Here is a 24,845-nt window from a genome sequence, read left to right as displayed (position 1 = left end):
ATGAATAATTTTCCGTTGAGTTTTGTTTAGGAAAAGTCTTGTATTTTCAAATGAGTTTCGTTGTATCGCAGTATACAGATAATTTAGCAATAATCTATGTTAATTCATTTCATTCCGTCATTCACAGAGCAGGCAACAGCAAGCACTACGGTTTTAACTAATTGAGCAATGAATCATGACTGAATTGGATGACATTATGACATTGGGTGAACATGACGGATGACGCAACAAGCATGGTATATCCAATTGTTACGTCAAATAGGCTATTTTACCTTTTACAGAATATTTTTCTTATGTCGCCCGTCTGAACGCCGCATTAAGCATTGTTCACATTTGCTTGATAAGAGGAATAAAGAAAATGAAGCTAAGTTCTATTTTCTTGCATGAAGCACCAATCAGAATGCTTAATTGATGGTGTCATCGTGTAAAGAAAGAAATAGAAATCAAAATGAACAAAATATTAGCTTTACGTGGCTGTTTTACTATGGTCGGATGTAGTAAGGCCGTATTGTTTGTCACATCAATGTGAACAAAGCGTTATATTTAATCAAAATACCGAAGTTCAGTCTTCAATGACAGATTCTAGCACCAGATTCCGGATTGTGGACCAATAAAGACCGACTATTTTTTGACAGATTGACAGATCCATCAATAGACGAGTGATCTTCGTTGGTCCAGATTCCAGAACCTGGCGTCAGAATCTGTCAATGAAGAACGAACTTAAGCCATGAAAACTTCGTCTAAGCAGTTGCCATAGCATTATGATCAATAGCACATTTTAATATCCTGTTACTTTGAAAAATGATGTCTGAAAAAAGCCCCTATATTAATGTGGACTCATGGCATCTTTGTTTATTTTAGTTAAAAAAGCTTCACAAATACATCTCCTGCAGCAAAAAATAGGCGTTCAACAAATAAAGATTATGAGATATGGACATTAAATTTCTTAAATAGTTTTCCGACTTTTGGATAATCTTTCAGAAAATCGAGGGTCCTTCCTCTGTATTAAAAAAGGTTGAAAAATTCAGCTTTTAGACTAGTGTCTATATTTACTTCTTGATCACTGACAGTATCATCATCTTCCATCAACGAAAATCAATCATTGGTCTAATTTGTATCTGACTTCTTAGCACCTTCAACCAGCTCATTACTGAAGACAAGCATGGCGCTTTTTTTCATTTCTGAGCTCACGGTGTCTCTTATTCTTTTTTTGCCCTTGCAAGCCTGGAGTCAACTATCGTGATTTGAAACCCGGTTGAGAGAATATGCTATGACTAGTTTACTGAAGGCCTTCCAGAGTTCCAGCGTATAACATTTAGAACAACTGGGTGCCTTCCAGTAATTTACAAAAACTTGTCGGCAGCTTTTGTGCTATGATTTATACATTTCATATGCTTTGGCATTTGGCCATGACGGATTGATGACGTCTTTGAAATGAAACATTAAAAATGCTCGCTCACTATTTTTTTGTGCAACCAGGTTCACTATATGACTGCAGCATCCCATATGCTCTGGGAGACAAAAATTTATAAAATATTATTTATTATAAATAAACAATATTACATTTTTTTTGTATCAAAAATAATCATTCTTCAAATAATATTACATTTATATTTATTATAAATGTCCTTCATGTATAATAAGCTCCACATTTTGAAATTTGTTCAAATTTCTAGACAACTTTAAAGAAGTTTAAGACAAAAATGTACTTAGTACTTTATTACCGATAAGTGCATGAAAAATGTTTTTAAGTATGTACTTAAAGTATTCTTAAAATTAATAAGTATGTGCAATTAGCCTACAACTATTCCTTTTTAATTAAAAAATCAACGGACTTGGAATTCAAAAATCAACGGATTTAAGTACTTTGATCTTTACTTAAGTACATTTATTTAAGTAAAAACCCAACACAGGTAGAAATTCTGTGGAGCATCGAGTAATCGATTTTGCTGGAACACAAAAATCATATTTATAATACCATCCTATGAGATTCCTAGTCTATGATAGATTTTCATTTTCTTTTGATGTCATTTTTCCCATAGCCATTGGTGTATGTTATTAAGAAGTCAAAAAAAATAATTCATATACCTGAATAAGATGCCACACTGGAAAAAATGATTTTGAAAACCTCATTTCCTATTCTATTTGTAGGAATATTAATTTTGTTCGCCACAACCACATTAACGTGGCTATGTGTTATCGAGTCTCAGGATAAACCCTTTTCTGATGCTTTTCTGTCAGCTGAATCAAATGCCTGTTCATTATATAGAAAATTGATGACCTTCGCTACCTGTTTTACCAAGTAACAGTATTTTTTCTACCAAATACACTATAGGAGAAATCAGCGCCATTCAATGAAGAGGGGCCGGCCAAGGTAAGCTGCCTCGTGTGCCACTGACTCCAGGAACTGCCCGGTGAAAAACACGAGTTTCCTACAGGAAATTTATACAAATCTGTTATTTTATTTTCCCTTTTAAGTACCCTGATTTCCCCCTAGGATTATCCTTAAAAAATGTAATTAAAAGCTTCTATGACGTTATTTTGGCGTTTTTGCTTTGTCGGGACGATGCAGTAGATCGTGACACAAACGAGAAGATTTGAACCTACCTAAATAGTTATAACAGGTGTTTCCCCCACATTTTGCGAAGAAGAAACTGAAAATCTATCAGTTCAGTTTGAATTATTGGCTGAATTAAATTTACAGTTAAACTCATGTCAGCTGTTTATCTCGAAATATAGTGTTTAATGAAGTCAGAATATTGGCCATAAAATCTTAGTCGCGTTAGTAGACTTTGCTTTTTTATAAACTACATTAGCCTACCTCTTTCCTAGTCCAGTTCATTTTGAAATAGTCTTAGATAATAGGCTTGATGCATGACTTCAACAACGTCAATGACGTTCATGGTAAAATTCTAGTTTAGCTACTTTTTGCTATATTTGAAAGGGGTTAGGTTAGGAAAATAGAACTTTCAGGGATGGGTCTACATTCTAAATTAGCCTATGTCTGGTGGAAGGTTTTTTGATGTACCTTCATTGCTAAATTTTTGTCTTTCTTATTGTTGACTGGGTTTTTGATTAAATATGAAAGCCAAGGGAAGAAAGTATATAATGGTTAAGTTAGGCTATTATAGGCCTACTTATAAACTAGAAATGTTTTGGTTGTTTTCAAGGGCTTAACCTTGAATTTGCAATAAAGGTGATTATTATATTTGCAAAGAACTTAAAAAGTGGATTGAGTGGTATGTTCACTTTATTGATAGGCTAAGTCAATAATATGAAAAACAAACATTTACCCCTTCCTCAACTCCTTCTCCCTTTAGATGACAGTGACCTTTGATGACCTTTAAAAATCTTTGCTAGGAAAATGAAATCTTGCAAAACACCTTTGGTTTATATGAAGTACAAGAAAACTGAGATTATGGAAAGGGAACAGGTTAGGAAAATAGAACTTTCACTAATGAATCCAGGAGCAAAAACATACTTTAGGAAGGTATTGCTAAGCTTCCATGTTAAGCCTCTTCTGGTTTCAAGTGGTGGTGCCATTTGAGGAGAACAGAGGGGCCATGGCCCTCCCCTGATTTCTGGAGAAGCCCAATTTCAACCATGTAATTCTTTGTTTGTTTGTCCTTGTTCTACTTTTTTCTCTTATTATACTGTATTTCTACTGTGAATTATTACTTAATAGCAAATTCAAGATACTCAATGATTGTTGCATTTCAAGAAAGTAGGCCTATCCTGTTTTTGCTGTTCTCTCTAATTAATTTATGGTCAGTCTTTTGGCAGGGATTCATAAAGTCCTTTCTAGGCTTAGAGACATTGAAATGTCTCCAGTAAATATTGAATCCTGTCAGTCAGCACATTCATGTGTAGGCTAGCTTCTAGAAAAGAGGGGTATCTAAACCAGGGTGTCATTCAGTTTTGTATTTAGTTTCTCACTACCTTTCATCAAATAAAGAACCATGAAACAGTGTTGAGTTGTGTTCAAGTTAAAATCAGATTATTGAAACATGAGTTCACCTGGTGTAAGTGGTGCAAAAAAAGGAAAATAAAAGCCCAAAGGAATGAAGAAGAATAAGATGCAATGACAATTGGCTTCATTTTTCAAACCAACTGTATTTAAGTCTACTGCATTTTATGGGGACAACTCATCAGCAACCAAAGTTTTATCAACAAACAAGCAGACCCTAGATTTGTGAGACAACTCTCTGAGGAGACAGATCTATACAAACTACAAACAGAGGAAATGGCTTCCAGAACAATTAGTACCAATTTGTCTATGGACCCTATAATAACTCCTGCCAGCCAGTTTTGACTGACTATCCTGCCACCACCACCAGGAACTGCAGACAAGAATTTAACAGATCCTATTTCTTGGCATAACCATGGCTTGAACATTCAATAAAACAGGACTCAGTGTTCTGTTTCAATTGCCAACATTTCAGTGGATCCTTGCTAAGATCAGGCAAAATGTATAGAGCTAGAGCATTCATTGACATAGGTTTTAGAAAGTGGAAGGACAAATCTGAACTGATATGGCAGCATGAAAACAGCAACTGACACATGGCATGTACCATTTCTTTGACTCAGTTTAAAGCTATTGAGATGGAGGTGGCTAAATCTGTTGCATCATGCCTCTCTAAACAACATGAAAACGAAATACTAGAGAATAGACAGTATATAAAAGCTCTATTAAAACCTACAGCATTACTTGGACAGCAAGGTCTTGCATTTCATGGCAATGATAAAGAGGAGTCTAGTGCCAATTGAGGGAATTTTGTAGAGACAGTATATCTTTTAATGAAAATCAACCTGGACTTGATGAAAAACTCTCATAAGGCCTATGACCATTACATGTCATGCAAGTACCAAAATAACTACATTGAGGTCATAGGAAATCAAATCAAAAGCTCTAATGCAAAAGAAGTCAGAGAAGCAAAATATTTTGCTGTTCTTGCTGACAAGACCTCTCAAAAAAAGAAAAACATGTCATCTTAATGTGCTATGTTCATGACCTGAAAATCAAAGAAACTGCAATAGGTTGCTACCACATGTGCAAGGTTGATGCTGAGAGTTTTGCCAACTTCATTTACAACAAAATAAAGGGTATCAGCCTTGACTGGTCAAAGTGTGTTGGACAGTGCTATGATGTGGTCAGTGTAATGGGTGGACACTTTTTAGGAGTACAGGCCACAAAGGAAAAAAACAGGAAACCCTGCTTTTTTGCATATTAGCACATCAGTAAAGTGAACATACCACTCAATACACTTTTTAAGTTCTTTGCAAATATAATTATCACCTTTACTGCAAATTCAAGGTAAGCCTGAAACCTTTTCTCCAGGAAAAAGCACCACAAGCAGTGTACACACACTATCATTCCCATAGACTTAACCTTGTCCTTGGCAATTATATGCAGAAAATACAAAGAACTTTATCAATGTGTTCAGTTTTGCAAACAGTTTACAGTTTCATCTCCAACAGCAACACTTGATATCAGTTGTTCATCAAAGCCCATAAAACTGCCAATGTGCCTGTGGTAATGCTTGAAAGGATAGTAGTGACATGTTGGCCTTACTGGTATAGATCAGTGGCCAAGATCCTGGTTAGATATGACTGCATACTTGCAGTTCTGTCAGTAGTTCAAGAATCTTCTGACAGAGAGGCAGCAGCAGAAGCCATGGGCCTTAAGAACCAGCTAGAGTTGTTTCCCTTCATATTCAGTTTGCATGTCATTCATGAAGTTTTTGCAGTGATAAACCCTCTTTCTGAACAACTACAGGCAGCAGATCTTATCATCTCAGAAGCTTGCGCTTTAATCAGTGCAACAAAGAACAAACTGAGAAAAATGTGTGATGATGAGTATTTTTGTGTCCTATACAGCAAGTCTAAAGAAATGTCAGAGCTGATCTGTTGGAAACAAGTGCTCTCTCTCCACCATACCTGCTAAATCAAAATGAGTTCAGAAGATATTCAGAAGACTAAGAGACATCTTGATGACAACTACAATTGGAAAGCACAACAATGGAAGACAAAATGCAGAGAGAGTTCTATGAGGTTTTGGACAGAGTGTTAAATGAGTTGAATCAATCAATCAATTTCAAATATCAAATCAATTTCATATTGAAATGAATTCTATATTGCTTATTGTTTTTGTAACTGGTAATTACTGGTGATGAGCTCACTTATGCAATAGCTAAGAAATAGACATACATTTAGAATCAGAATTGCATTCTGAATCCAAATACAAATTTCATTTGTGTCAAAAATGAACTTTAGCCCCCCCCCCTAATGTGCAATTATATACCCTGAGTTATATATATGTGATGAATTTCCTATTATTTTGACAAAATCTTTAATCAATTTGAAGAAAAGAATAAGCTATAGAAAACTCATCACATACATACAACTCAGGTTATATTTTTGCACATTAGGGAGGGGGTGAAGTTCATTTGTAACACAAATGAGTAGTATATTTGAATTTAGTAGGATATTCCGATTCTAAGGGTATATCTATTTCTTAGCTATCTCAAAAATTAGGTAATTGCAAAATTTAGCATTGCATTTTGTCATGGAAAATTAATCAAGTCTATCTATGGCTTGGATTTTTTTTTTAATTTAGGATCATTTTACAACCTTAGCATCAAGGTTATAATGTATATTTATGATTTGGCTATAAGTGTATTTAAAATTTGTAGTGTTATATATTGCTCAAATATTCAATCTAATCAAATACTTAATAAAACAATTTAAACAAGGTCATTGTTGGAACAATCAACTTTCTAGGTTGTGTGATAAAAATATTGCAATGATTTAAATGTTGGAATGGTGATAAGCTGTTGGGTACCTTTCTATTGCACTAATGTAAAATTCTTTAATCTGATAAATCAGAATTTACCAACCTTATTAGGCTCAGAACACATTTTTAGCTGTGCTGTAGATCTATTTGCGGAATTCTCACTTTTATACTACAAAGTTTTTCAAGTTCATTAAAGGTTTGTGCCACTTGGGCATGGAGACAGCAGACATAGATGCTTCAAAACAATCTTCTTATGGCATAATTTAGGCTTGCAGCTAATTACCTTAAATTGCATTGTCAATCTAAATAAGGATTAAATCCTGTAAAATTGCTTGTTAGTGATGATGATGGTTGGACGTCTCAACAGCATCCCTCTCAGTTTGCCATGGCTTTGATGACTATTCTCCATCAATGGTTCTTTTAAAGGCAGCAGTACTGGGGTAGTGACTGCTTCTTTGGTGACCAAATTCCACAAACTCACTATTCTGCTAGTGAAGAAGTTGTTGTGTAGTCTAGTGGCAGCTATCTTTTGATATAGTTTCTGACTATGCCCCCTAATTCTGGCAGACTGGTCAAGTTGAGATGGCTTCTTTGATGAAGAGTTAGAATTCAGGAGCTTATGTGTCATAATAATATCACCCCTTTTATGTCTGTAGACAAGAGTGATTTTCCTGAAAGCTGCATTCACCTATCTGCATTTGCAAAATAGCTGAGAAACTCTTTCCTTCAGATAAAATTTACTAATGTGCATTGAAATGCTCTCAATGATTATACTAATTCCACATTGAGCCCTTAAACCTTATAACTGTAAATACATTTTTCGTTTCAAACAGTTTGTGGCAAAAAACTGTAAGTAAGGACCAATTATAGTATTGAGCCAATGTGGCTCAATAGTAACTAAAACTCTAAAAAGCAGAATTTTGATACCAATAGATATATCAAAAGAATTGACTTAGTATGCTGATTCCAAATATATAAAATCCAATAAGTTTAGTGTTACCCAATCAAAGGCTACAAGCCTCAGAAAATTTGTCTGATTTTCAAAAAAAGGGAAAAAACCTTACAAGTAAGATAATCTTAATGAAAACCAAGCCATCAAGATGTAGTATATCAGAGAACCCTACTGTAGAGGTTTCAAGCTCTCACCTTCAAAAATTTGAAAATTTTGTATTTTTTTTGCCAGAAGAAAGGCCACAGGTGTACTTTTATTTCTCTTTTTTTCCCCTAGGTGATTATATTGACTAAATAGTCCTATAATGTTGGAAGAGGCCCCATTCAAATGGAAAATAAAAATTCTAATACCCTTTTTAAGAGACTAGAAATATTGAAGGATAACTAGCCCTCCCTCCACACACCCTTTTGCCCCAAAATTGTCTGATAAAATTTTGAGAAAGTCACTTTGTTCAGCATAGTTTGAAAGCCTAAAAACTATGCTTTTGGATAAAACATTGCCCCCCTCGACATAATTTTCGCCCATTGTTTACATATACTATTTTTTGTTGGGAAGCCTGTGTACATTTTCTGGGTTGAGGGGGGTGGAATTTCTTCTGGGGAGATTTCCATGGGAAGTGTTTCTGTGGTGACATTTCAGAGGAAATTTTACCCTGGGAGAATTTGCTAGAATTCATTTTAAAATCTTTTTATTTGTCAAACTTTCCCTTTCCTACTTGATTTCACCTGTGGAGACATTAAGGGTAATTACCTAGGATAAATTTAATTTACAATGACCTTCAAAAAGCATTTGACCTTGTTAACCACAATATTCTGTTTGAGAAACTTGTAACTGATTTCAATATTGATTCTTTCCTGATTGAATTGGTTGCCTCCTTTTTATCAAATAGATCACAGGTAGTCAAATATTAGAATCATTATTCTAGTCACCTTCCTGTCCATTATGAAGTACCCCAAGGTGCTCCCCTAGGTCCCCTCCCTTTTTCTGTTATGATAAATAGCTCTGCCAAGAAATTTCCCATCAGATGGAAATTTGTGGATGACCTAACAGTTGTTGAAACCTGCAACCAAAACTTAGTAAGCAACCTTATGAGTATCCTCGATGATATTGCAGATAACGCTGCGGTTTTAGACATGAGAGTAAACCCCTCTAAATCTATGATAATGCCAATATGTTTTCTTAAAACCTCACACTTTTCCTCAACCCTATCCCCCAGATATTTCAATGTCTTCCTTTAAATTACTTTGTGTTACAATTTCCTCTAATTTAAAGTGCGATATCCACATTAAAGATATTATCCAAAAAGCTAATATGTCCATGTCTCTCCTTAAGCTCTTGAACAAATTTAACGTCCCCCTTCCCATTCTTTAAGGATCTACACTTCCTTTATCCACCTGCATCTTGAATATGCTTGTCCATTTTGGCATCCTGGCATCTCTTGTGATGAATCAGAAAAAATTGAATGCATTCAAAAAAGAGCCATGAGAATAATTTTTAAAGGAGCTAAGGTATCATACTCGCTCCTTCTAAAAAAGGCCAAGCTGGAAACTCTTGAGCACAAGAGAGGAATGTTGTGAACTGGTATTGCAAAAAATGCAATAATAAACCTTTGCATGGAAAAAATTTTGCCCAAAAGATACCCTCCATCCAGATACCACCTGCCATGTACTGTTTCTGAGCCTGTTCTTGTTTTGTCCCCTATCTGTTACTTAACCTCCAGGTATGAAAAAAACTTTTGTGCCTTTTATTACTGATAAAATAAACCACTAGTTTTCCTTTTTTTCTGTGGCACTGGTGAAACCCAATTTTTGTGTTTGTTTGATTCTTTTGTTCCCTCTTGCTTATATATTCTCTTTTAAACCTTTCTAATGCTAATTTTATCTCACTCTTTTTTAGTTTTGTTTTAGTTTTTACCTTTTCAACTTTCTGACATTTTGTCGCTTAGTTTTTTTTTTTTTTTTTTTTTTTTACTTATGAATGGCTTTGCCTTTCTGATTTTGTTGTTTTTATGATTTTTGTTAATTTTTTGGTTTTAGAACTCCAAACTGTGAATTTGGGGGTGATAGACATTTTTGAAATTAAATATCTTAATAAAATGGACAGTGCCCTTTGATGAAACTAGATCAGCTTGGGATTATAAAAATAAAATTATAGAAATAAACAAACATCCCACAAAATGTCCAAGGAATGTACTCCAAGTCCCATATTTTTGCTAGATCCTGATTTGTAAGGTTTTGAAAAAGTCTGAAAAATATGTCTTCAATTTTGAGGAAAAAAAATCGTGGGAATACTGCCCAAAATCTTGTTCATATCATTTGAGTTATGTTTTCAGAACCTAGAGTCAATGAAAGGTGAACTTTAACCAAAAGTAAAGAAGAACAAAAGTTTTCCCACTTGTCTTCTATGCAATTGTCTAAACTTGGGAGTGAGTAGAGATCACTCTTCTCTTGGCACGGTATAGGCTATGAGTTTATTTCCAAATGTTTAATTACTCCTAGTTTTGGTATCCAAGGCAGCAAAAAGTCCTCATCTTTAGTTTGGCCCTTTGTTAAACTAGGAAAGATTTTAAGCTTCAGTTGAATTTTCTAAGGAAGTGAGTTAAGTTTAAGCAATGTCAGAAGGCTTTTGATCTAAACAAGTCTTCAGACTGAATCAAAATTTTGATTTGATGCCAATTTACAAAAAAAGAGACTTGAAAGGTGATTCTGTTTTATGAATCAAACTTTTTAATTGTAATTGTTGGAAAGAAAATTGAATGGCAAGAAAAATGAATAATATCTTGACAATATGTCTAATAACCATATACAGCAAACAAAAAGTGGAACTAAGATGAAATCTAACTTCTAATAAAAACAAGAAAAATGAAAGTAAAACCAAAATTAAAACAGTCTTAACATCATTAGCCAAAATATTCAATTACTTTCCTTGTACAATTAATGGTCTTTGAAATCTTGTCATTGTAATATCCTCTTTATTGTTTATTTAACTTACAGAGGAGGATCCGCTAGATGTTTTACATAGAAATTGCCAACATATTGTTTTGGGTACATTAATAACTAGGGCTATAATGAGAGAAAGGATGAGATGGTTAGAATACTTTCTGTGGATGAGGGATGACATATTGCCAAATATTGTCCTTGTAAACCAACTGTTTTTGGCCCAAATGAAAATTTGGGGGTGCCTTTGGGTCAATGAGTGGGGTTTCAGGTCAACTACTTTAGGGTCTTAACAAAGGTGTTATAAATTATAATCTTTGATTGATTTGTCATTTCTCAAGTTGCATTATTATTGTGAAATTTGTACATATGGTCTTTGATTAATGAAAATCATCCTTTGACTGTAGCAACCTTAATGATTTTTACAATACTAGCCTCTGATCTATTATCAGGAAGCTCAGAAACCCTTATATACTATGTTTGATGAAAACAAAATCCTGCTTGTGAAGTGTGCACTTAATATGTTCCAATTTGGACTGTGATACTTATCACCATGTAATCATTTAGAGCCACTCTCCAAAGAATCCCTATATATTTTTTTGTAAAAAAAAAAGTCTTACACTTGCATCTGCTAATTAAAGGATAGTGGGTACCAGGCCAAGATTCTTGCTTTAGGTCCTTGTATCTACAGATTGAGAATAATTTTTATCACTGACAAGGAGTAACATGTACATCTATATATTGAAATGTCTGCACTTTCATCAGTTTAATCAACTAGTTGTGTATTTCAGGATGGACAAAATGTTTGGACTTAAGAAACCCAAAAAGGGAGGTATCAAATTGCCAGCATATGGAGGATCAAGTGCCACTTTGAATAGACCCCAGTCAGAAAGTGATTTTAATGAGATCAATGAAGAAATTCATTTTAGCCTGGCGAATTATACTGATGAACAAATTCAGGAAGAGTTTGAGAAGATGTTGGTTAGCATGATCTCTATTTATTGAATATAGTGAATATAATATTGTACAATAGATAGTTAAAATGCCATTACAATACCCCACATGTTCCCAAAAGAGACAGGTTAAAGAAACAAAAGAAAAATGCTAATGCATTAATGGTAATTAATGTATAATGAAAAAATAGCCATATTTATTGCAAAAATGGTTTAAATTCTGGTGAGGGAGGAGGGGGTGAGTTTTTTCGTATGTCTTTAAAAACGCAAATTAAATGGGAAACATGGGTAAAATCAAGAGAATCTGGATGTTTTTTTTTTTAAATTAAGGCTGAAAAAAACCCTTGAATAGGTGCCCTAATCCACCCGCATCCCACCCCCTCCCACTATATGAAAACAAGGGAAGACACAAATTCAGTTGCTTGTCTTTACTGTATAGCTAAAGTCTCTACTGTAAGAGAAATCATCCTAGAACATTTCTAGATCTTCTCCCTGTCATACCCTCTAAGTAACTAGTGACAAATACCACACTACTTTTCTATCGTAAGCAACAAAAAAAGTAGAACAAAAGGGAATCTTTTTTCTAAAAGACAATGGAATGCGAACTCTAAATGAATATTTCGGCCCTGTATCAAAGGGTCGTCCTCAGCAAAGCAAATGAAAAAACATATAAGAAATTTACCTTAAAATACAACCATTAAAACTAAAATCTTTTTAAAATAGTTCTGGCATCAATAATTCAGGGAAATTCAACCAGGACTGGTACATCAAATGCAGTAAAGAAAAGTAATTCATTTGGGTTTAATAAAAGTAGTTGCTTGCAAAAGTAGTGTGCTTGCAAAACTTCTATATAAATATTGATGTGGCAATATCTCAGCAATTATTCGAAAATAACTGTGCGTCATCCAGTGGACATTTTCTGTCATGAGTCAACCCAAAAATCTTGATCATCCCATAGTTTTATGACTATCTACCTTAGTTCTCTCCTAGGATGGATGGATGATAGACTATCTATCAATAAGCGAAATTGACATAATTTTTTTTCGAATCGTGAAAGAAGCGTATGCCAGCTCTGCCTCTCACTCAGACTCTCTGTCTTGGTCTTATCTCCAATTAGCCATGGTTTGATGGCAATGGGAAGTTCTTGGGAGGGTGTAAAGAGGGAAGCTTTGGATAGACTGGGATGGAGAAGGAGCGTGCGTAGCTGTGTTGGGCTCAGGTGACTTGGTGCTGTGGTGAGTTGTTAGCAGTAGTGGTAATAGTATTAGACAATAAAATAGAAGAAAATTAGCATTTTATCGAAGATTCAACTACAGGAATTGATTGCAAGGTTTTAATGTCCTTAGTTAAACTTGGTAATAAGCATTAAATATATTTTCAGCTCTGTAATTCTTTTTATTAACAATGAAGGGTCTACCAATGCAGACACCTCTGTCCAGGCTACTGACGAATATTTATGTAGAAAATCTCGTCTTTACATTCATATTTTTTTAAACATATTTATTGTGGACATTACATGGATAATGTAATATCACTCTCGAATTATAGCGAAGATGAACTTTGAGGCTTTTTAGATCATCTTAATATATAAGACTAAAATATACAGTTTATCTATCCTACAAATTGAAATTATAAATAAATTACCGTTTCTAGATGTATTAATTATTCGGAGCATTAATAAACTGGATAAACATCGGGCTGTTTGAGCCTACCCCCGGCGGTTGTGTGTATTTGAAGTTTTTGAAATTTAGTAGTTAATAAAGAGTTCATTAATTCCTTAGTTCATTAAAGAGTTCATTAATTCCAATTCATAATCTTCAGTAACTTATTTCAAACCTCAGAGCCACCATATTTAAGAGACTCTTTTACCACACTATCAGCACCTGGAGCCTTGTTATTTTTTTATTCCTTTTAGTACTGTCGCTAATTCTTCCTCACAAAACAAATCTACCCTCACATACAATGTATCGCAAACGTTTTCATTTTCCTCTATATCTTTTTTCGCTACTGAATCTCAGTTTAGCACATTCTCAAAATATTCCGTCCATCTCTCTTTAACTCTTTCCTTATCACTAATTGTGGCCCCGTTCCCATCTTTAACTCGGACAAGTCCGGACTGACTACTCCCTCTCAATTTATCAACATGCCAGTACAATATTTTACTACTATGTCGTCTAGCTGCATCTTCCAGATCCTCGGTAATTTTATCCATGGCCTCCACTTCATACCTCCTTAGTTCATACTTTAATGCTTTCTCCACTTTCTTTACATTCCTTTCGTTTTCATACGATCTATCACTCAGATAATTCTTGTACAAACCCCTTCTGCTCTCTATTTAGCATAAAGCTTTTTCACTAATATTCCTATCTGCAGTCTTAACTTTCTTCTCTAAGACACTATCAGAAACTTCACACATTGTTTTTCTAAAATTATTCCAACCATATTCCACATTGTCTAATTTTAAACTCTCAAGTTTAGTATTCAACTCTTCCTGGAAAGTTTCTCTCAAATTCTCATCCTGGAGTCTACTAACATCATAACCTCCCAGGAGGTAGTTACCATTCCGAAATTTCAGCTTAAAATAAACCCTAAACAGTACTAGATGGTGATCTTTACTTCTAATATCAATAATAGCACTCGTATGTACCCTAGTACCTTGTATTGTCAGTCTTCGGTTTACTATAACATAATGAATAAGGTTTGCTGTCTTATCATAGTTTTGATCGAATGATTTTGAGAAAAAAGGAGTGGGGGAGGAAGCCTAGTTGCCCTCCAATTTTGTGGTTACTTAAAAAGGCACCTAGAACTTTTAATTTTTTACGAATGTTCTTAGAAGTAAAAGATATACGTAACTTATATATTAGCTTACGTAACGAACTTTTGTATCCTCATGTTTTTATGGCACTTGGTATTAACCAAGTGACATATAGCAGTCGCCAATTCTGTTGGTCTGTCGGTCTGTCTGCCGGTCCCGGTTTTGCTACTTTAGGCACTTCCAGGTAAGCTAGGACGATGAAATTTGGCAAGCGTATCAGGGACCGGACCAGATTAAATTAGAAATAGTCGTTTTCCCGATTTGACCATCTGGGAGGGGGAGTGGGGGCCCGGTTAATTCGCAAAATATAGAAAAAATGAAGTATTTTTAACTTATCAGCGGGTGATTGGATCTTAATGAAATTTGATGTTTGGAATGATATTGTGTCTCAGAGCTCTTATTTTAAATCCCGACCGGATCTGATGACATTGGGGGAGTTGGAGGGGGAAAACCTAAAGTCTTGGTTTTGCTACTTTAGGCACTTCCAGGTACGCTAGGACGATGAAATTTGGCAAGCGTATCAGGGACTGGACCAGATTAAATTAGAAATAGTCGTTTTTCCGATTTGACCATCTGGGGGGGGGAGTAGGGGCCGGTTAATTCGGAAAAAAATAGAGAAAATGAAGTATTTTTAACTTATGAGCGGGTGATTGGATCTTAATGAAATTTGATGTTTGGAATGATATTGTGTCTCAGAGCTCTTATTTTAAATCCCGACTGGGTCTGATGACATTGGGGGGAGTTGGAGGGGGGAAACCTAAAATCTTGGAAAACACTTAGAGTAGAGGGATCGGGATGAAACTTGATGGGAAAAATAAGCGCAAGTCCCAGATACATGATTGTCATAATCGGAACTGATTTGCTCTCTTTGGGGTAGTTGGGGGGGGGGAGTAATTCTTAAAAATTAGAAAAATGAGATATTTTCAACTTACGAACGGGTGATCGGATCTCAATGAAATTTGATGTTTAGAAGGATATCGTGTCTTAGAGCTCTTATTTTAAATCCCGACCGGATCTGGTGATGGGGGCGGGGAGTTAGGAGGGGGAAACCTAAAACTTGGAAAACACTTAGAGTGGAGGGATCGGGATGAAACATGGTGGGAAAAATAAACACAAGTCCTAGATAGATGATTGACATAAACGGAACGGATCCGCTCTCTTTTGGGTAGTTGGGGGGGGGGGGGGGTATTTCTGAAAAAATAAAAAAAAATGAGGTATTTTTAACTTACGAACGGGTGATAGGATCTCAATGAAATTTGATATTTAGAAGGATATCGTGGTTCAGAGCTCTTATTTTAAACCCGACCGGATCTGGTGACACTGGGGGGGGGAGTTGGGAGGGAGAAACCTAAAAATTGGAAAACACTTAGAGTGGAGGGATCGGGATGAAACTTGGTGAAAAAAAAACACGAGTCCTAGATACATGATTGACATAACCAGAACGGATCCGCTCTCTTTGGGGTAGTTGGGGGGGGGTTAATTCTGAAAAATTAGAAAAAATGAGGTATTTTTAACTTACGAACGGGTGATTGGATCTCCATGAAATTTGATTTTTAGAAGGATATCGTGTCTCAAAGCTCTTATTTTAAATTTTGACCGGATCTGGTGACATTGGGGGAAGTTTGGGGTGGGGAGACCTAAAATGATGGGAAACGCTTAGATTGTAGGGATTGGGATAAAACTTGGTTGGAAAAATAAGCAGAAGTCTTGCATACGTGATTTACACAATTGGAACGGATCCGCTCAATTGCGGGGGGGGGGGGGGTAATTCTGAAAAATAAGAAAAATGACGTATTTTTAACTTACGAAGGAGTGATCGGATCTTCATGAAACTTCATATTTAGAAGGACCTCGTAACTCCGATATCTTATTTTAAATCTCAACCGGATCAAGCGTAATTGGGGGGGGGGGCAGTTGGGGGGACCGGAAATCTTAGAAAATACTTAAAGCGGTGAGATCAGGATGAAACTGGATGGGAAGAATAGAAACCTGTCTAAGATACGTGACTGACATAACTGGACCGGATCTGCTCTCTTTGGTGGAATTGGGGGGGGGGTAATTTTGAAAATTGAGGTATTTGTAACTTACGAAAGGGTGACCAGATCTTAATGAAATTTGATATTTAGAAGGATCTTGTGCTTTAAAGTTCTAATTTCAAATTCCGACCAGATCCTGTGACATTCGGGGGAGTTGGAAGGGGGAACCGGAATTCTTGGAAAACATGAAAATTGGAGTTTTTATATCTTACGAATAGATGATCGGATCGTAATGAAATTTGATTTTTAGAAGGAATCCATGTCTCAGAGCTCTTATTTCAAATCCCGACCAGATCTTTTGACATTGTGGGGATTTGGAGGGGAAAATCTTGGAAAAACACTTGGAGTGTAGGAATCGGGATGAAGCTTGGTGGATAGAATAAACAAATGTCCTTGATACGTGATTGACAGAATCGTACTGGATTCGCTCTCTTTGGGGGAGTTGGGGGGAGGGGCTCAGTGATTTGGCGAGTTCGGTGCTTCTGGACGTGCTAGGGCGATGAAAATTGGTAGGCGTGTCAGGGAGCTGCACAATTTGACTTGATAAAGTCGTTTTCCCAGATTCGACCATCTGGGGGGCAAAAGGCAGAGGAAAAATTAGAAAAAATTAGGTATTTATAACTTATGAGTGGGTGATCGGATCTTAATGAATTTTGATATTTAGAAGGACTTTGTGACTCAGAGCTCTTATTTTAAATCTTGACCGGCATTAAGCCTCTTATTTTTCTTTTTAAATCAATCTATTGATTCATAGAATTTTGTTAGAGCTCATACCATATGATCTCTTGGCTCCTAGCTCTTCTCGCCTCGTCACAAGTGCCATATGAGCTCTTAGCCCTTGTTATTACATAAATGAGGAAGTTCACCCCCTCGTCAGTACCTCGCTCTTTACACTAAAGCTTAAATTTTGTCCCAACTCATTAAGAATGACCCTTGAATCGCAAAAGCCGTATAATAAATAATTGAAATTACTAAAAATATTTCAGCGTAAAGAGCGAGGTATTAGTAGGAGGTGAGCTCTCATATGTGTAATAATTTCTGTTCGTTTTAAATTTTAATGCTGCTCCTTACTTCCAGTTGAAAAAGCTTTTTCATACTTATTTTTTCATTGTTTTTTTTAATAATGCTAGAAAATCTTGCGCTCCCTTCATGGAAATTTTCTTCCCCCATGACAAATTCCTCGATAGAAAGTTCCTCCAGCATATCCCTGTCTTCTCAACCCCTCGCCCAACCGAAAAATCCCCCTGAAAACATCTGTACTCTTCCCAATAACCATTACTATATGTAAGCACTGGTCGAAGTTTGTAACTTGTAGCCCCTCCCACGGGGACTGTGGGTGAATAAGGGATCCGCAAAGACAGTTATAAGTTTTTTCGACTACACTGAGTAAAATGGATATCTCAGAATTTTGATCCGCTGACTTTGGGAAAATAATTAGCTTGGGAGGGGGCCTAGGTGCCTTCCAATTTTTTGGTCACTTAAAAAGGGAACTAGAACTTTTCATTTCCGTTAGAATGAGACCTCTTGCAACTTTCTAGGACCACTGGGTCGATACGATCACCCCAGGGAAAAAAAACAAAAAAGAAAACAAACAAATAAACACGCATCTGTGATCTGTCTTCTGGTAGAAAATACAAAATTCCATATTTTCTGTAGATAGGAGCTTAAAAATTCTACAATAGGGTTCTCTGATACGCTGAACCTGATCGCGTGATTTTGTTAAGATTTTATGACTATTACGGGGTGTTCCCCCCATTTTCTAAAACAAGGCAAATTTTCTCAGGTTTATAACCTTTGATGGGTAAGAATAAACTTGATGAAACTTATATATTTAAAATCAGCATTAAAATGCAATTCTTTTGATGTAGCTATTGTTATCAAAATTCCATTTTTTAGAGTTTTGGTTACTACTGAGCCGGGTCGCTCCTTACTACAGTTTGTTACCACGAACTGTTTGATGATTTAGGCATAAAAAAGGTTATCCGAGAAGTAATTGAAATTAGACTCAAACTAAGTAATAATATTTCTTTAAATAGGGAATTGGGGGAGTACTCACTTATACAGACATTTAACTGAAACTATATAATAAATTATATTGCAAAACTAGTAAACAACACAACTGAACCTATTACATTGAAATCTTACTTTTAACTACTTTTATTTCACTCGAATGATTTGTCTTTTTTCATCTCACTTGTTGTACCAGTCCTGGTTGAACTTCCCTGATTTAATGATGCTAGGACTGTTTTAGAAAGGTTTTAGTTTTAATGATCGTGTTTTAATGAAATTTTCTTATATTTTTTTTACTGAGGATATGCCTTGGATATAGGGTCAAAATATTCATTTTAAGTTCGTATTCCACTGTCTTATAAGAAATAATTTCCGTTTTGTTCTACATATATTTTATTATTTATAGCCTCTACATCCTGTTTGTAAAGGGAATTGAACACTGTATTGTTTTGCTTTGTTTTTAGTCTAGGTTTTAGCTTCAGAAAGTATCAAAAGCATACAAAATATGGGTTTACTCTTACCCTGAACTGTATTCTAAAGTTTAAAGATGGGGGTTGGGGGGTAGCTTTTAGGTGTTATCCCCCATCTACATGCATACAATAATTTTTCTTTGTTTTAAGTTCTGGTGTCAATCTTACATCAAATTTAAAAAATGGATTGTTTTTTCAGTGTTAAATTTTGGCTCTTTTTAATATCATATTCAGATCTATCCTAAATATGTGGGTGGTATCACCCCTCAAATTATTGTGCATGATGGTGTTTTTCATGCTGTGGTAGGTCAATGCAATAATAATCACCCTCCTTCTAAAAGTGTAAATTGTAAAGCTTTAGTTTGGGAAGGAAAATTTGGGAGGAAACACCAAAATGATTTATCCGGACGTAATGTTTGAATCTTTGTAACAGGGGGAGGGAGTTTAAGACAGATCTTGTTCTTGGGTTACTTCTTCTACCTCTTCCACGTATGTGCAGATAAATATAAATTTAAAATCTTTTTTCGAGCTCAGAATCCTTCTGAAATAAAAGGAGAGCTTCACCTTCCTCAGCCCCACACCACTTTATTAGTCTAATACAAATGACTCCAAATGACTGAAGTTTAATGGGTGAACACCTCTCCGCATGTATACAAAGGACCGCTAAAAATGTGAGACTTGGGCCAGAAAATACTTTTCTTGGATCTTCAAACAGGCCCTCGTTCACTAAAAAGCTGACTGACCTCTCCCTTTATATTTTTTGAGCAACTATGCAAAATTGTATAAACAGAATAGTGTAATATTGTATATGTAGCGACAGTTTTGTTGTGGGGCAGGAGGTGGCAAAGCAACTTCTGATTTTGCTTTAATGGAGGGGGGGGAGTTAAAATGATTTTGTAAATCAATCACGTTGAGTGTACACTACTGTTTTTTTTGCTTATCGTCGGTAAAACTTTGCTGCTGGTTAAACTGTATATAACATATGAAATAAATAAAATACAGTGATCATCTGTTAATTTTTTTCGAAGTAGTGTTAACAAAAATTGTGTGTACAGTTCAAAGAGTACACCAAGGTTAAAGCTAGCTGTAAATGATGGCAACAATAGTAGACCTTATAGTTGTAGACAGTCTAAATATTATGGTGAAATAATTTCATTCCCTATGTGTAAGGTCTGGTGGTTCAAAGGGCAGCTTTGATAAATAAAACTATCATAATTTTTCATTTTTAACTTCATTTTCTTCTTAGTATAATTTTGTATTTAACTTGTGACATGTATTCCCACTTGGCATAAACAATTTTAAAATGTATATCTATTTAATCCTTGGTCAAGAACCATATACGTTTTAATTGACTCCGAAACTCTTAGAATTGCTCATGAATATAGGCTGCTTGTAAATAGTTTTCGGCCTGGTATTTGAGTCCTGCTTAATTAGGGTGAATTTAGGGTATTAGCGTTTAAAATGCGAAGAAGCAAATTGCGGCTAAATAGAGGGATTTTCTTGCTAAAAAATAGTTTCTTTTTTAGGTTTCTTTGTGATTTTTGCGCCACCCCGGGATGCTCATTGACGGGCGAACACCTTACTAATACTGCTAAGAGGTATTGTAGATTGAATAATCGGGTGTAGAATGTCCCAAGATTAAACCCGTTTAGTATTAATTTCTGAAACTGAAATATGTGAAGTTTTTAAATTTGTTTGTTTGCAAGCGCAGTGGCACATAAGTATAATGGCACATAAATACAGTTTAGGTGGCACATAAAATAGTTTTTAGTTTTGGAAAGTGAATGAGCCATAACATTTAAGTCGGTGGTCTGGCACCCGAATCTGGCCTCTCTGGGCTACAATGGGGGCAGAAACTTAGTTTCAGAATACGAGAGTAGATTTTACCCAAATATTCGAAATATTATCCTGAAAGTATTAAATTGGCTATGCTGATTGTGGATTAGTGCCTAGAAATGTCAATAAAGTAATTTAAACAGCATGATAGTGCATTCAATGAGATGAAATGAAATGAAACATTTTTCAAAATTTTTCATTATTCAAAGAAATGAAACATTTCTTGAAAAATCTTTTTTGCTTGAAAAACATAAGTCAGTAATATAAATGGAGGAAAAAATTGAACAAACATTGCTTTGTTCCCAAATATTTGCCCCAACCATTCCCCCAAAGAGTCAGACATGTAAAGTTATGTAAAGAAATTTTAAGTACTTATGAAGTTCTAATAAGAAATATAAGGAAACGTTCTAATAGGAAAATTTTCCCTCTTGTTGCTTTTAACCCTATTAAAAATCGTCAGAACTGATGTTCAGTTTATTGGATTTCCTAGGTATCGTTATTAGCTAGCTGCTATCTGAGTTATGGGTACTTTTGGGTCCTTACATTAGAAAACTTCTATGCCTATTTTAGATCCCGATTTCACTGTAAACGGTAAATAAGTTAGCACACTAAGATGTGAGGATGTGAGGTTGAAACATTACTACTGCTACTACTAACTCACCGTAGCAGCAAGCCGCCTGAGGCCAACACAGCTACGCACTCCATCTCAATCTATTCAAAGCCCCACATTACACCGTCCCAGGAAGTTCGCATTTCCTTTAAATCTTTGTTTGTGACATCTTCCCACTCCAACCACGAACGAGCTGCTTTCCGTTTAGCCCTAGAAGGTTTGTTTTCTATAATTATGTATTCTCATTTCAGGATGATATGAATTTAACGACTGATACCCAAAAAGGCCCTTTGCGAATGATACCACTGGCGAAAAAGAAAGAAATGCTAGAAATGCACTACAAAGGAAATGCATTGGTATACCTAAGTTTTTTCTCCTCTTTTGATAGCACCGCTTTCCACTTTCTATCAAGTGGAAAGCACCATTTTCTACTTTCTGTGAAGTTAAAGCACCACTTTCTACTTTTAATGTGGCATCACTTTTCACTTTTAAGAGTCGACTTTTAATGAAATAGGGATGAAACACACGTTGGAATGAAATGGAATGGATGGAAATGAAATACATGGCCCTATTTTTCAAAGATCCCTAGTGTTAGTAATCCGGGGATTTATTATTCAAATTTCCGTTCTGATAAAGAAAGGTAATGCATATCGCATTACTTTATGTGAAGTGAAAGTGCCACTTTGATCAACAAATACAATAAAGCTTACTTTAGCACACTTGTGTTCTCCTAATATAGTGTTTCTCAACCTTTTTTTCCCCATGGACCCCTTTTCCCCTCTTTTTATCTTGGTGGACCCCTTCATGGCTATTGGACATAAGAACAATTTTTTGTTCTTCACTAATATAAATTTTAAGGTTCTAATTATCAAACAAATAGCGTACGATTACGCTTCATTTTTAAATGAAAACTAATTTAATACAAATAAAATATTCTAATATAATAATAATTATTATAATTATTATTACTATTATTGTGATAATAACTACAATATTACAAGTTTCTTCGATTGGAAAGCAACTAAAGCTCATGGAGAGAATAGCTCCTCAGGAAGTTTAATTCACTCCAACATTATTTATGTAAATTGGATAAAAAAAAACAGTTGAAATTAAGTGTGTGATAAAAAAAAAGGAAAAGGCATGTTTATTCAATGAGATTCCTGTGGTTGATGCTTCTCGACAAGCTTCTTTATATTTGGTTCTATTTGATGTTAATGATAGTCGAAGATCACCCGTTTTCACAATGTCAAGTCTATTGCGAGCTTTCGATAAAATTTGAGAAACACGACTAAATCCCGCTCCAACAAGATAAGATGTAGGAAAAGCAATAACGTAGAACTGCGCTTTATCCCAGAGCAAAGAGTACTTTGTAGCAACATCATTTGTTTTCCATATATTCTACTTTCCATCTTTAAATTTTGCCCGCATTATTTTATCACTTTGTAATTCGATGAGGGGCTCTTGCAAAGATAATTCTATTTCGGCAAAATTAACTTTGAAAGGAATTGAAACTCAAATCGGTATATCTATTCCGTGTAGGTCACTAAACCGATTCAAAATAATATAAATTACAGAAGAAATTGAATTCTTAATAATAAAGAGCGCTCTGAGTTTGCCAAATATCATTGTAAAAATATCATTGTGGACCCCAATTTGTTGTGTTTTGCCTGTGGACCCCTGGAAATATTACATGGACCCCTAGGGTCCATGTGGACCCCGGTTGAGAACCACTGTCCTAATACATTATATTTTATATGTTATACCATTTTATATTTAAAAGTGACTGCATTTTATATCTATTTGAATTATTGGTAGTATAATGCTGGATACAGTACAATGCTGACTGAGGGGGGGGGGTACATTGGTAGTATAGTGCTCAATTGAGTGTTTTTGTTAAATAAAATCATAATCCCTTCATTGACGGATAAAACACAATGCTAAAGTACGTATTTAGTAGGCTAAGTTGTTTAGTGAAAGTCCTGTTTGACGATACAGTCGATTGACTACTTGCAAGTGTAGAGCTTTCACTTGGAACGGTTTGCTATTGAAAAATAATTCTTTGAAAAAGCAATTATTAAGTATTAGAAATTGAGTTATTCCAGGTATTAGAAATTGAAGTGCGCAAGCGGGTTGTTTCCAACCAGAACTGAGTCAAACTACTACTGGATGGTGTATGTTAATATTGCTTAAGCAAATGTTATATGGTGTATGCATAAACTACTAGTTGGTGTCTCAAAATTATTATTTTAGTGAAATGAAGTTCCTTTAAAACTCATTGAACATCCTCTATAAAATTAACAGTTACAGCCTTTTTTTTAGCTCTTTATTGTTTCCAATCTTATGAGTCGGTTTTAGAACAAACTTCAAAAATTTTGACCAAAGTATTACTTTGTAACCTGAATTTATTGTAGATTACTGGATAATTGTTATTCAATTATTTTCTAAAGTAAGAACTTGATATCTGGTGTCCAAAGGATGGGTTCTTCTCTCCTGGTCTGTAGGCTGGAACTGATGCGTCATAGCTTTCTTCTGCGTGCGTTGATGTCATGCATGACCAAAATGAATGCGTAGCCGCTTGAACTGATAAATTGAACTTTGTGTAATTAAATTGAACTTTGTGTAACAATATTCGAGAATTGTAACACAAAGTGTAAGAAAAAGCCGAAATAGTCGAACTTTTTTTTCTTCTAGCAGAACTGGAACTAGGAGCTGGCACTAGCAGCGTCGATAAAGCTGCCACTAGCAGTTTCAGCAGAGCTTGAACAAGCACTGTTTTAGTTTTGCAGATAATTCCATTTCAATTTGCCTGTCTTGCTGTGTGTCTGTTCTATTTTTTGGACTGTGCATAACTATTTGTTTGAACCCAAAACGCATCAGTAAGGCAGAATAGTGTTTTATTTGTAATACATTGCTTCCGCTGTTCCTGCAAAGCTAGATTAGACTCAATCATATAGACTATTAACAGTCTAAAAAGTAGATCTGCCGGAGAAGACATTTCATCTGGTGATTTGTAATGATGCCCTTTTCATTTCGACCTATTGGCATTTTCGAGGGCTAATATGGAAGAGACAAAAAGGGGGCTATGGATTTTTTCGGCTGGTTGGTTATTTTTAACGAATGATTTTGGTGATATTGCTATTAAAGTTACTGAATTCCGTTTTTTTTATCGACAGAAACTGATCTTTCATTCAGCTAGATTAGACTCAATAAGAAGATCTGTAGATCTGCCAAAGAAGACATTTCATTTGGAGTACAGAATACTTTTGAATATCTAATAAACTTGAGTTAAAAAATCTAGACTTTCTATGTTGATGATTTTACGATCAGCTTTAGGTTAATCTCCGACTTTCTTCGACTGATGACAGATAGAAGGAAAACCCACTTTTACAGTCGTTCCTGCGGCTGTGAAACCCTTCAGTTTCGCAAAAATATTC

General features: G+C 35.2%; 1 protein-coding gene across 1 annotated transcript in view; it reads left to right on the top strand.

Moving 5' to 3' along the window:
- Positions 1-2,635: 2,635 nt before the first annotated feature.
- The window catches only part of LOC136036637 (protein diaphanous-like), a 170,197-nt gene continuing 147,987 nt past the window's right edge, over positions 2,636-24,845 (top strand). Inside the window, exons 1-3 of the mRNA XM_065718937.1 lie at positions 2,636-2,781; positions 11,473-11,662; positions 21,663-21,767. Of these exons, the coding sequence (XP_065575009.1) occupies positions 11,474-11,662; positions 21,663-21,767 (294 nt within the window). The 5' untranslated portion in view covers positions 2,636-2,781; position 11,473. The remainder of the gene's footprint in view (positions 2,782-11,472; positions 11,663-21,662; positions 21,768-24,845) is intronic.

The sequence above is a fragment of the Artemia franciscana genome, chromosome 15 (genome assembly GCF_032884065.1).
Source record: "Artemia franciscana chromosome 15, ASM3288406v1, whole genome shotgun sequence".
Lineage (NCBI taxonomy): Eukaryota > Metazoa > Arthropoda > Branchiopoda > Anostraca > Artemiidae > Artemia > Artemia franciscana.
This window is presented reverse-complemented; position numbering and strand designations above follow the sequence as displayed.